The 13,670-nt window shown below is 44.6% G+C and overlaps 1 protein-coding gene across 2 annotated transcripts in view; it reads right to left on the bottom strand.

The window, feature by feature from the left end:
- Positions 1-3,487: 3,487 nt before the first annotated feature.
- Positions 3,488-13,670, bottom strand: part of htra1b (HtrA serine peptidase 1b) — a 37,173-nt gene continuing 26,990 nt past the window's right edge. Inside the window, exons 4-9 of one of the 2 annotated variants that reach the window (XM_029629080.2) lie at positions 7,300-7,494; positions 6,114-6,146; positions 5,421-5,556; positions 4,804-4,861; positions 4,608-4,703; positions 3,488-3,863 (exon numbers count right to left, since the gene is read on the bottom strand). In XM_029629080.2, the coding sequence (XP_029484940.1) occupies positions 3,695-3,863; positions 4,608-4,703; positions 4,804-4,861; positions 5,421-5,556; positions 6,114-6,146; positions 7,300-7,494 (687 nt within the window). In that variant the 3' untranslated portion in view covers positions 3,488-3,694. The remainder of the gene's footprint in view (positions 3,864-4,607; positions 4,704-4,803; positions 4,862-5,420; positions 5,557-6,113; positions 6,147-7,299; positions 7,495-13,670) is intronic. The other variant, XM_029629081.2, reaches the window with a different exon arrangement.

Raw genomic sequence — 13,670 nt, 5'->3', positions numbered from 1 at the left:
TAGGGCCTGTATGTCACTGAGTAGGAGTGTTGCTCTATAGGATCAGTTTGCCTTTTAGATGTGTGACCATGTTGCGGCATTGACAAGTGGGACCTGATCCTAGGTCAGTACTCTGAGAGGCTTTATGAATACAAGCCCAGAGCAATCAATATTTGAATGATTCGAATACAACAGTGAAAGAATGGCCTCCGGCCTGTCGGTAAGAAACCCTTCTCAGATCGACATAATTCAGATTTATTGTACTGTTAGTTTTAATATTGCAGATAGATCGTATTGTTAGTTAGCACAACAGTATTCTCATTTGGCCCCAAGCCCGACACTGATATTAACCTGGATGGATGAGTCATCCAGTAAACTAGTCTCTATTATTAATAAACTCGCTCATCACATCCTCAGCGTTCATCTACACTGTAACTGTAGCCTTTCAGGGGTTAGTCTACATCAGATCACATAGGGACACTAATGGGACATTTACACTATTTCTAGAAACCTTGAGCTATCCTTCACAGTACATTAACCAAACATTTAATCGACGAGGCCTCTGTAACTGATGTCCCACGGTGTGTGCGTCCCAAATTGCACCCTGTTCCCTATATCGTGCACTACTTTTGACCATATCTCTAAGGGCCCTGGTCAAAAGCAGTGCACAACTTCATAGGGAATGGGGTGCCATTTGGGACGATTGAAAGGTAAGAGTGAGGTCGTGTTTTCTATCTAGGATTCGAGCCCAAAGAACATGTAACGGAAAGGATACTGTCGAATGATTACGTATTACGCAACGGGTGGGTCTAATCCTGAATGCTGACTGGTTGAAACTGCCTTCCAGACGGTGTCTATTCCACAAGTTAACGTAATGGATCCTTCTCTATATATAAATCACCTCATACTGTGGCTAATTCACATGACACTTAATGTCGCACCTTAAGCAGTTCGCTGAGGATATATGGATGACCATAATAAAATGTAAGAGATGACCAATGGCTTGAGAGTTGACCTAATTCTGTCTGTGTCTTTCCTTTACTGCAAATCAAATCAAATGTTACCGGTCGCGTACACAGATTTGCAGATGTCATCCCAGGCGCAGCTAAATGCTTGTGTATTTTAGCTTCAACAGTGCAGTAATACCTAGCAATACAAATACAATACACACATAATCCAGAAAAATTTAGAAATGAAGAAATATCAGAACGAGCAATGTCAGAGACCGAAATATATACAGTATATACACTGAGTGTACAAAACATGAGGAACACCTTCATAATATTGAGTTGCACCCCTTTTGTCCCCAGAACAGCCTCAAATTGTCAGGACATGGACTCTACAAGGTGTTGAAAGCGTTCCACAAGGATGCTGGCCCATATTGACTCCAATGCTTCCCACAGTTGTGTCAAATTGGCTGGACGTCCTTTGGGTGGTGGACCATTCTTGATACACACGGGAAACTGTTGAGTGTGAAAAACCCAGCAGTGTTGCAGTTCTTCACACACTCAAACCAGTATGCCTGGCACCTACTACCAAACCCTGTTCAAAGGCACTTAAATATTTTGTCTTGCCCATTCACCCTCTGAACGGCAAACGTACACAATAACCTGTCTCCGCCCGTTAATTTACACGGATTGAAATGGATTTAACAAGTGACACCAATAAGGGATCAAAGCTTTCACCTGGATTCACCGGGTCAGTCTATGTTGTGGAAAGAGCAGGTGGTCTTAATGTTTAGTGCACTCAGTGTATATACAGTATATATATACAGTGGGGCAAAAAAAGTATTTAGTCAGGCACCAATTGTGAAAGTTCTCCCACTTAAAAAAGATGAGAGAGGCCTGTAATTTTCATCATAGGTACACTTCAACTATGACAGACAAAATGAGAAAAAAAATCCAGAAAATCACATTGTAGGATTTTTAAAGAATTTGCAAATCTGGTGGAAAATAAGTATTTGGTCACCTACAAACAAGCAAGATTTCTGGCTCTCACAGACCTGTAACTTCTTCTTTAAGAGGCTCCTCTGTCCTCCACTTGTTACCTGTATTAATGGCACCTGTTTGAACTTGTTATCAGTATAAAAGACACTTGCTCCCACAGTTGATTTCTTCAAGTTCTGATATGCTGTGACACACCGCCCCAGACCATGACAGACCCTCCACCTCCAAATCAATCCTGCTCCAGAGTACAGGCCTCAGTGTAACACTCATTCCTTCGACGATAAATGCAAATCCGACCATCACCCCTGGTGAGACAAGACCGCGACTCGTCAGTGAAGAGCACTTTTTTGCCAGTCCTGTCTGGGTCAGACACGATGGGTTTGTGCCCATAGGTGACGTTGTTGCCAGTGATGTCTGGTGAGGACCTGCCTTACAACAGGCCTACAAGCCCTCAGTCAAGCCTCTCTCAGCCTATTGCAGACAGTCTGAGCGCTGATGGAGGGATTGTGCGTTCCTGGTGTAACTCGGGCAGTTGTTGTTGCCATTCTGTACCTGTCCTGCAGGTGTGATGTTTGGATGTACCGATCCTGTGCAGGTGTTGTTACACGTGGTCTGCCACTGAGAGGACGATCAGTTGTCCGTCCTGTCTCCCTGTAGTGCTGTCTTAGAAGTCTCACAGTACGGACATTACAATTTATTGCCCTGGCCACATCTGCAGTCCTCATGCCTCCTTGCAGCATGCCTAAGGCACGTTCACGAAGATGAGCAGGGACCCTGAGCATCTTTCTTTGAGCACGTCTGGGACCTTTTGGATTGGAGGGTGGGGGCTAGGTCCATTCCCCCCAGAAATATCCGGGAACTTGCAGGTGCCTTGGTGGAAGAGTGGGGTAACATCTCACAGCAAGAACTGGCAAATCTAGTGCAGTCCATGAGGAGATGCACTGCAGTACTTAATGCAGCTGGTGGCCACACCAGACACTGACTGTTACTTTTGGAATTGACTCCCCCCTTTGTTCAGGGACACATTATTCCATTTATGTTAGTCACATGTCTGTGGAACTTGTTCAGTTTATGTCTCAGTTGTTGAATCTTGTTATGTTCATACAAATATTTACACATGTTAAGTTTGCTGAAAATAAACGCAGTTGACAGTGAGAGAACGTTTCTTTTTTTGCTGAGTTTATGATCCAAACCATAATCATGCCATGGTCATAGTCCCAGTCTGTGCATAGAGCAGCCAAGCTGGATGTGTACACTGGCCTTTACCAGATGTGTATAGTTCAACCATCAACATTCATGTGGTCAGAGTTAGGATTTTCATATCAGTAAGGAACACCACTTTTTTAAAAACCATTTTATTCCCTCTGTGAAATTCAAAAACATCAACAACAAACCAGATTAAGGACACCCTTCACTTCTTCTCTCTGACTGAGGAGGGTTCTCTGTGCAAGGATGTTAATAGAGTATAAAAACAAACGTGATGGCAATAATCAGTGTCAATGAGTGTGGAAGTATCTTTTTGACTCATACATGAGGACAAATAATACTAAAAAACTAGCAGGGGTGCTAAAATATGTCTTTATTAGCCTGGACACATTTGAGCTCCCAGAGGGGTAGGTGTGGGCCTCACAGACCTCTGTAGTTTGAGGGGAGTGGAGGGGGGGAGACACTAGTAGTTACAGGTTCTAAGGTAGGGTGTGGCTCCAGACACACCCGGTTTAAGGTCCGTGATTTTCAACACTGAGAACCAGCTCGTGGTTGCTGAGAAGTCAAGGGTCAATCTCCTCTGGGACGACGGTGAGCATGATGTCCTCGTTCCCCCGCCGGACCACCATCCGCAGTGTGTCTTCCCTCTTGATGGAGCTGCTGACGTCACTGGCCGAGGTGATTCGCTGGCTGTTGATGGTGATTATGACATCACTCTCCTGCAGGCCACCTCTGTGGAGGAGAGGGAATGTAGCAAAAAAGAAATGCGCTTTACTGATAAAGTACGTTAGGCTCTATAAGCAGTGTGTACCATTAGATCTCTCAATCCACAGAATATAAATATAGCCTCTTAAATTTGAGAGAAGGGAGTTTTCTCCATTCCAAAAAAAGCTAAATGAACTTACAGAGGCAGTAACATTCTTGTTAGACACTGTGAGAAAATAAATCTGACCATAGTCTCTGAAAAATCTAAGACCATTTTGCTAACCTTGGTACCACAAACTCCACCAGACAAAAAGAAAGCTATTCATTTCCTTGAGTGGGAGACCACCGCCTCAGCACAAATGATTTTATGCGGCCACAAAAAATATACAGAGAGTGCATTCTGTAGACTGCTCTGTCATGCTGTTTATGTGGTCATGAAATGCTAATTCATTGTGCTATGAGGCCAGTCTAATTTTAAGAGTAGACGACAATGAACTCTTAGCAACCTTTATGAGAGGGATGGAGACTTAGCCAACTACCAAATGAGTCGTTAAATGCTCCTGTCCTAATCTAAGGTCGAGGACTTTAACTGTTCTGTTCTCAGTACACTCTTAGAAAAAATGGTTCCAAAATGGTTCTTCAGCTGTCCCAATAGGAGAACCCTTTTTGTTCCAGGTAGAACCCTTTCGGGTTCCATGTAGAACCCATTCGTCAAAGGGTTCTCCTATGGGGACAGCCAAAGAACCCTTTCAGGTCCTAGATACTACTTACGTCTCAGCTGGTGTTTTTGGGATGACCTCGATGACATATGCCCCTGAGGTAACATCAGGGAAGTCTGATTGTCTCTCCTTCAGCTCCTTTGCAAGCCTATGGGAAAGGAACCAATGAAAACAGAGATGTGTTTAATGTAACGCAGGTATTTGGAAGAATTTCATTCACAAGATGAACCAGGCTGTCTGAAACTTACATTGGTGTGAGAGTCATCATCCTCACACCGATATATTTCTTACTTGTTGATAATTTCCCTGAAGAAAAGAGGATAAATGCTGCGTTAGCATGCACATGGTGATAAACATTGAAAATTCAATATGCAGCAGTACCTGGTCAAAACCATGAAACTTTAGATAGGTCTGGCCCAATAATTGGGGGGAGGCAAGACTGAGTTTGGGAAACCCTGGTCTAAACGATAATAACCGTAAACTTCAAAATAAATTGCCAAAATTGTCTTAATACATGCATTTTAAGAGGGGGAGATTATATAACTTTATTTTCAAGTATATAAAACTAACCCAATAGCAGTTTTGTTTATTTTATTTGTACTTGTTTATTTTATACATGAAGAGGGTCAAGTTGGTTTTATGAGCAGAACGGCACAATCAAAATATATTTTTAAAACAGGGGTTTCACCAAACCTGAGTTATATTCATTAGGTATGTCATTGGTCATTTTCAAAGATGCATTCATTTATGATGCATTACAAGCTCAAAACAATTGTTGAAAAAAAGGACAACTATGACAATAACCGTGGTCAATTGCGTGACAATTTATCGTTACCCCAAAATTCCATAATCGTCACAGCCCTACCTTTGGATTGGTAATCTGTACCTTTAGATTGCCTGTCATGGGACTCTGCCAGGAACTGACGGATCTTGTCTGATGGGATGGCGAAGGAGATTCCTGCTGTCACCTTCAGTGTGTTGATCCCAATCACCTCTCCGTCCTGAAGACAGAAACAACACACATTATTAAAATACATCCTCCAGATGTGTCATAGATTTACAATGAAAGGTCCAGTGCAGTGAACAACGTGATTTCCTGTGTTTTATATATATTTCCACACTATGAGGTTGGAAAAACACTGTGAAATTGCACCCTTTTGGTGTAAAGAGCTGTTCGATAAGACCGCCTGAAATTTCAGCCTGTTTTGGTGGGATGGAGTTTTGGCCTCTGCCTTGTGACATCACCCGGTGGCAAATTAGTTAGCAGACCAATAAGAAAGAGACTTCAAAACCGCTCTGCCAATAGCAGCACATTTTCAGCTTTCCCCTCTCCACTCAGATCACTCCCAGACAGTTTTAGCTAAATTCTTGCTTGAGAAATTGCTCTTTGCTAAGAAGCTATTTTAGTATATTTTTGACCATTTCTCTGAAAACAATCAGAGTAAGGTACTTCATTGTTACCCAGAAATGATTTGATACTGAAATAAAAACAGCTGAATTGGACCTTTAAGACCATTCTGAAAGATGTAATTCTTATCAATAAGAAATGATATCTTACCAGATTGACGAGGGGTCCGCCAGAGTTCCCATACTGAAAAGGAACAACATTCAGGGGGATGATCAGATGGTACATCTACAACTCCTTCGTGATGGTACATCTACAACTACTTCGTGATGGTACATCTACAACTCCTTTGTGATGGTACATCTACAACTCCTTCGTGATGGTACATCTACAGCTCCTTCGTGATGGTACATCTACAGCTCCTTCGTGATGGTATATCTACAACTTCTTCGTGATGGTACATCTACAACTCCTTCGTGATGGTACATCTACAACTCCTTCGTGATGGTACATCTACAACTCCTTCGTGATGGTACATCTACAGCTCCTTCGTGATGGTACATCTACAACTCCTTCGTGATGGTACATCTACAACTCCTTCGTGATGGTACATCTACAGCTCCTTCGTGATGGTACATCTACAACTCCTTCGTGTGTACCGGGGCAAATAAGGGGGAGCTACTGTTGTGTGTTCCACAACTAAATGCCCTGTGTGACAGCTGTGTTCCACAACTAAATGTTCCACAACGAAATGCCATGCACTGACAGCTGTGTTCCACAACTAAATGTTCCACAACTAAATGCCCTGTGTGACAGCTGTGTCCACAACTAAATATCCACAACTAAATGTTCCACAACTAAATGCCCTGCACTGACAGCTGTGTTCCACAACTAAATGTTCCACAACTAAATGCCCTTCACTGACAGCTGTGTTCCACAACTAAATGCCCTGTGTGACAGCTGTGTTCCACAACTAAATGCCCTGTGTGACAGCTGTGTTCCACAACTAAATGCCCTGTGTGACAGCTGTGTTCCACAACTAAATGCCCTGCACTGACAGCTGTGTTCCACAACTAAATGCCCTGCACTGACAGCTGTGTTCCACAACTAAATGCCCTGCTCTGACAGCTGTGTTCCACAACTAAATGCCCTGTGTGATAGCTGTGTTCCACAACTAAATGCCCTGTGTGACAGCTGTGTTCCACAACTAAATGCCCTGTGTGATAGCTGTGTTCCACAACTAAATGCCCTGTGTGACAGCTGTGTTCCACAACTAAATGCCCTGTGTGATAGCTGTGTTCCACAACTAAATGCCCTGTGTGACAGCTGTGTTCCACAACTAAATGCCCTGTGTGACAGCTGCTTGTGTGTGTGCTGATGATGTGGATGTATCACTCACGTTGATGATAGCGTCCGTCTGGATGTATTCCATGTCAGAGTTCCTCAGGCCCAGCTCCTTGCCTCCTCTCTGGGTGGTGCTGACGATACCTGTGGTGACCGTGTTCTGCAGGGAGAAGGGGCTGCCAATGGCCACCACAAACTCACCAGGCCTCAGGTCAGCTGAACGACCCAGCAGCAGCACTGGCAGCTTCATCTAAACACAGAGACACAGGACTCAGATCAGTCAAGATGTGTATTCTATAGAGTGCATTCTGAACAGAAACAGTTGGCATGAAGATACAGTACTAGCTGTAGCTACAGTACATTCAGTATCTACGGTAACAAGACCACCCCTCTTTTGAGACATGCCGGAAGTGCCTTCGTTACATCCTGTTTGTTTATGCCCGACGGGCGCCAGTTGAAAAGCAACAAACATATGGGGGTCAACATAGCGTTCTGTAAATCCACTGAGAGGAAGTGACGATATGCCCTGATGTCTGCATACTCTGCATGCTTTATGAAAAGATATCAAGGCAATGAATTGCCACTTCCTCCATCTCACTGACACAATCTACAACATACAAAATCCATCAACAATGACAGGAGAATGGATAAGAGTTATACAGTTGTCACTATGGCTGGGTTACACTAGACCTAGATATTAATAGGTCGGGACAGGGCAGGGGGGGCAGGATGTGGCGATGGGTCATGGGGATACAGCCACAGGTATATGGGGAGAGGAACCATTGGCCCCCTACCCTGGGCTCAGTGCTCCAGGAATCCAGACCTGACATCCAGACCTGACTCAGGAACAGCAGGCTGCTCCCTGGCCGACAGCCCTAAGCACTCTGCCAGATGGGCTGGAAATGGGATAAACTGACACATTCCAGGAAGGAGGTCAGGTGGATGGAATGGGAAAGACTGGGAGGAAGGGCTTTTGCACACAGTGTCAGTGTGTCTTGTCTGCCACCCAGCAGTCAGCAGGTTATCTGTCACACTGGTCTCTCAAGATCCACTGTGAAATTAGACGTCTGTCCAGGTAAGGAGGAGATTGCTTTAAAACGGGCCACTAAGGGCAACAGTGAGCTCTATTGCCATTAAGTAGGCTTGGGTTATGCTAGAGCGTTGCGGAACTTAAGCATTCAGAATGAATGCCCTAAACCTTCAAAACGTTTGATTCTGCAGTGAGACTGCGAACGCTTGTTGGGTGCATTCGGATAGTATTCAGACCCCTTGACTTTTTCCACATTTTGTTATGTTACAGCCTTATTCTAAAATGGATTAAATACAAAAAATCCTCATCAATCTACACACAATACCCGATAATGACAAAGCGAAAACAGGTTTTTAGATAAATCAGAAATACCTTATTTACATAAGTATTCAGACCCTTTGCTATAGGGGACTGGTAGGGGAATTTAGCTCAGGTGCATCCTGTTTCCAATGATCCTCCTTGAGATGTTTCTACAACTTTATTGGAGTCCACCTGTGGTAAATTCCAATTGATTGACATGATTTGGAAAGGCACACACCTGTCTATATAAGGTCCCACATGTCAGGGCAAAAACCAAGCCACGAGGTCGAAGGAATTGTCCGTAGAGCTCCGAGACAGGATTGTGTCGAGGCACAGACCTAGGGACGGGCGCCAAAACATTTCTGCAGCATTGAAGGTCCCCAAGAACACAGTGGCCTCCATCATTCTTAAACGGAAGAAGTTTGGAACCACCAAGACTTTTCCTAGAGCTGGCCGCCCAGCCAAACTGAGCAATTGGGGGTGAAGGGCCTTGGTCAGGGAGGTGACCAAGAACTCGATGCTCACTCTGACAGAGCTCCAGAGTTCCTCTGTGTAGATGGGAGAACCTTCCAGAAGGACAACCATCTCTGCAGCACCACCAATCAGGCCTTTATGATAGAGTGGCCAGACAGAAGCCAATCCTCAGTAAAAGGCACATGACAGTCCACTTGGAGTTTGCCAAAAGGCACCTAAAGGACTCTCAGACCATGAGAAACCAGATTCTCTGGTCTTATGAATCCAAGATTGAACTCTTTCGCCTATATGCCAAGCGTCACATCTGGAGGAAACCTGGCACCATCCCTACGGTGAATCACGGTGGTGGCAGCATCATGCTATGGGGATGTTTTTCAGACTAGTCAGGATCGAGGGAAAGATGAACGACGCAAAGTATAAAGAGATCCTTGATGAAAACCTGCTCTAAAGCGCTCAGGACCTCAGACTGGGGTGAAGGTTCACCTTCCAACAGAACAACGACCCTAAGCACACAGCCAAGGCAATGCAAGAGTCTCTGAATGTCCTTGAGTGGCCCAGCCAGAGCCCGAACAAACAAAAACTCAAACAAAAACTATTTTGAGAAACAGGTGTGCCAAGCTTGTAGCGTCATACCCAAGAAGACTCGAGGCTGTAACCGCTGCCAAAGGTTCTTCAACAGCGTACTGAGTAAAGGGTCTGAATACTTATCTAAATGTGATATTTACATCTTTTTGTTGTTGTATTCATTTGCAAAAAATAAAAAACAAACTGTTTTTTTCTTTGTCATTATGGGGTATTGTGTGTAGATTGATGAGGGGGGGGGGGGGAACAACTGAATCCATTTTAGAATAAGGCTGTAACGTAACAAAATGTGGAAAGGGGGTCTGAATACTTCCCGAATGCACTGTAGATCAGAACAATCGAACAGCCCAAGCTACTGAAAAGATTTCTCAAGTCAGGATTACATCTACTACACCTCTGGAGGAAAACAACTCCTGTACAGCACAGTACTCTGTGTACTACCTCCAGTACCTGGAGCACATCACTCTAGTACAGTGAGATAAGGACGTGGGCTTGAGTGACCCAGTTCTCTCTGGGCAGTGAGAGGCAGACTGACAAACAGGCAGTTTTTGCATTCCATGGTGTTGTACTCACAGATGCATTATCAGATCACCCGTCTCCCAGTAACAACTCTGCCCCCTCTACCCTCTTCCATCCCCCTCCAACCTCCTCTACCCCCTCCACCCTCCTCTTCCATCCCCCTCCAACCTCCTCCATCCTCCTCTACCCCCTCCACCCTCCTCTACCCCCTCCACCCTCCTCTTCCATCCACCTCCACCCTCCTCTTCCATCCACCTCCACCCTCCTCTACCCCCTCCACTAGAGGTCGGTGGTAGGCAGAAGCAGGCGAGTAAACATTTATTCAAACAGCACTTTCGTGCGTTTTTCCAGCAGCTCTTCGTTGTGCGTCAAGCATTGCGCTGTTTATGACTTGGCTGGCTAGTTAGCGCGAGCTAATAGCGTTTCAAACTTCACTCGCCTTGGGGTGGTTGTTTCCCTTGCTCTGCATGGGTAACGCTGCTTCGATGTGGTGGCTGTTGTCGTTGTGTTGCTGGTTCGAGCCCAGGGAGGAGCGAGGAGAGGGACGGAGGCTATACTGTTACACTGGCAATACTAAAGTGCCTATAAGAACATCCAATAGTGAAAGGTTAATGAAATACAAATGGTATAGCGGGATATAGTCCTATAATAACTACAACCTAAAACTTCTTACCTGGGAATATTGAAGACTCGTGTTAAAAGGAACCACCAGCTTTCATATGTTCTCATGTTCTGAGCAAGGAACTGAAATGTTAGCTTTCTTACATAGCACAAATTGCACTTTTACGTTATTTTCCAACACTTGGTTTTTGCATTATTTAAACCAAATTGAACATGTTTCATTATCTACTTGAGGCTAAATTGATTTTATTGATGTATTATATTAAGTTAAAATAAGTTAATTCAGTATTGTTGTAATTGTCATTATTACAAATACATAATTTTTTAATCGGCCGATTAATCGGCATCTGCTTTTTTGGTCCTCCAATAATCGGTATCAGCGTTGAAAAATCATAATCGGTCGACCTCTACCCTCCACCCTCCTCTTCCATCCTAAATAATAAATAAGCTAATGTAAAAAATAAAAAGTAACAATAAAATGAGATAACAAAAACGAGGCTATATACAGGGGGAACCGGCACCGAGTCAATGTGTGGCGGTGCAGGTTAGTCGAGGTAGTTTGTACACGTGACTATGCATAGATAATAAACAGCGAGTAGCAGCAGTGTAAAATAAAGGGGGGAAGGGGGTCAATGTAAATAGTCCGGGATTAAAACAGAAGCTTCATCGGTGCTCGGTTTCTGCAAGGATGCAGGGCAGTGAAACTAGTCTCGCTTTGTCTGTCCCTGAGTGTGTCTCGATGTAACAGGACCTTAGACTTGATACAATGATGCATCCTAACGTTTCCTTGACTTTCCAGTTTCCATTGCGCTCCTAAGCTAATAGGATACCTTGTCAGCTCTCAGTGACTGGGATGATATTTGCTGCTGAGCCCTCTGATACAGTGCCAGTGTGGAACGGTGAGAGACAGGCCTGTGTGTGTCAGTGGAAATGACCAGACTGTCAGAGAGGTAAACATCAGGGGGGAACGGGGGGGATAATGGGTGCAGAAGGGACTGTCAGAGAGGTAAACATCAGGGGGGAACGGGGGGGATAATGGGTGCAGAAGGGACTGTCAGAGAGGTAAACATCAAGGGGAACATGGGGGATAATGGGTGCAGAAGGGACTGTCAGACCTGGCAGCCGTCTGCAGGAAGGATCCACTAGTCAAGGCTGCTGTCTGCTGCTGCTAGAGTGATTGACGAGGCACCTGTTGGCACAGTGTGTGTGTGTGTGTGTGTGTGTGTGCGTGCCTGTCTGCTTGTGTGTGTGTCAGCTTGTTCTGTGTGTTTCTGTGTGTCTGTGTGTGTACCTGAGTCAATAGGGACTGAACAGTCAGATCACCAAGACTTGTTAGACTTGTTTGCTCAGTACTGATAAATGCTGAAATATAATTTAATTTAAAAAATAAAATATACTGTATATCGTACACAAGAGGACTGTGACTGCCAATGAAAGCAGTGTCTTATACACACACAATAAATCCAGAGCTAGATGAGAAATGATTATGTCCAGAGTCAAACTGTTTGCAGACATCCAAATTAGTCCATTTGAGAAGCAGCTTGTGTTTCTATTTGGGATGAATAACACTGTAAAGGTATCAACAGATTCATCAGTCTGTATTCAAGGCCAATCACACATGCTTATGGAAAACCTAATCTTCTACTGCTACGGTCTCCTGCCAGGAAAGAGGGCACCTTACTTTTTCTCCCTCACTTCTCATTTAATAACCTTTAGCCGTGGGCACACACACACACACACACTTTTTATAGCTACTGTTTACAGGCCTCCTGGGCCATATAGAGCATTTCTCAGTGAGTTCCCTGAATTTCTATTGAATCTTGTAGCCATGGCAGATAATATTCACATTTTTGGTGACTTTAACATTCACATGGAAAAGTCCACAGTCCCACTCCAAAATGCTTTCGGAGCCATCATCAACTCAGCGGGTTTTGTCCAATATGTCTCACTGCCACAGTCATACTCTCGACCTAGTTTTGTCCCGTGGAATAAATGTTGTTGATCTTAATGTTTTTCCTCATAATCCTGGACTATGGGACCACCATTTTATTACGTTTGCAATAGCAACAAATAATCTGCTCAGACTCCAACCAAGGATCATCAAAAGCCGTGCTATAAATTCTTGGGCAACCCAAAGATTCCTAGATGCCCTTCCAGACTCCCTCCACCTACCCAAGGACGTCAGAGTACAAAATCAGTTAATCACCTAACTGAGGAACTAAATTTAACCTTGCGCAATACCCTCGATGCAGTCGCACCCCTAAAATCAAAAAACATTTGTCATAAGAAACTAGCTCCCTGGTATACAGAAAATACCTGAGCTCTGAAGCAAGCTTCCAGAAAATTGGAATGGAGATGGCGCTACACCAAACTGGAAGTCTTCCGACTACCATCCTGAGACAAGGCCGAGTATAGCCCACAAAGATCTCCGCCACGGCACAACCCAAGGGGGGGCGCCAACCCAGACAGGAAGATCACTTCAGTGACTCAACCCACTCAAGTGACTCACCCCTCCTAGGGACGGTATGAAAGAGCCCTAGTAAGCCAGTGACTCAGCCCCTGTAATAGGGTTAGAGGTAGAGAATCCCAGTGGAAAGAGGGGAACCGGCCAGGCAGAGACGGCAAGGGCGGTTCGTTGCTCCAGAGCCTTTCCGTTCACCTTCACAATCCTGGGCCAGACTACACTCAATCGTATGACCCACTCAAGAGATGAGTCTTCAGTAAAGACTTAAAGGTTGAGACCGAGTTTGCGTCTCTCACATACTGTAGGGAGGCAGACCATTCCATAAAAATGGAGCTCTATAGGATAAATCCCTGCCTCCAGCTGTTTGCGTAGAAATTCTAGGGACAATTAGGAGGCCTGCGTCTTGTGACTCCTTTCTGTCCCCAGTCCACGTGGT

The sequence above is a fragment of the Oncorhynchus nerka genome, linkage group LG23 (genome assembly GCF_034236695.1).
Source record: "Oncorhynchus nerka isolate Pitt River linkage group LG23, Oner_Uvic_2.0, whole genome shotgun sequence".
In the NCBI taxonomy this organism is placed as follows: domain Eukaryota; kingdom Metazoa; phylum Chordata; class Actinopteri; order Salmoniformes; family Salmonidae; genus Oncorhynchus; species Oncorhynchus nerka.
The sequence above is the reverse complement of the archived record's forward strand: the minus strand, read 5'-3'. Positions and strand labels throughout refer to the sequence as shown.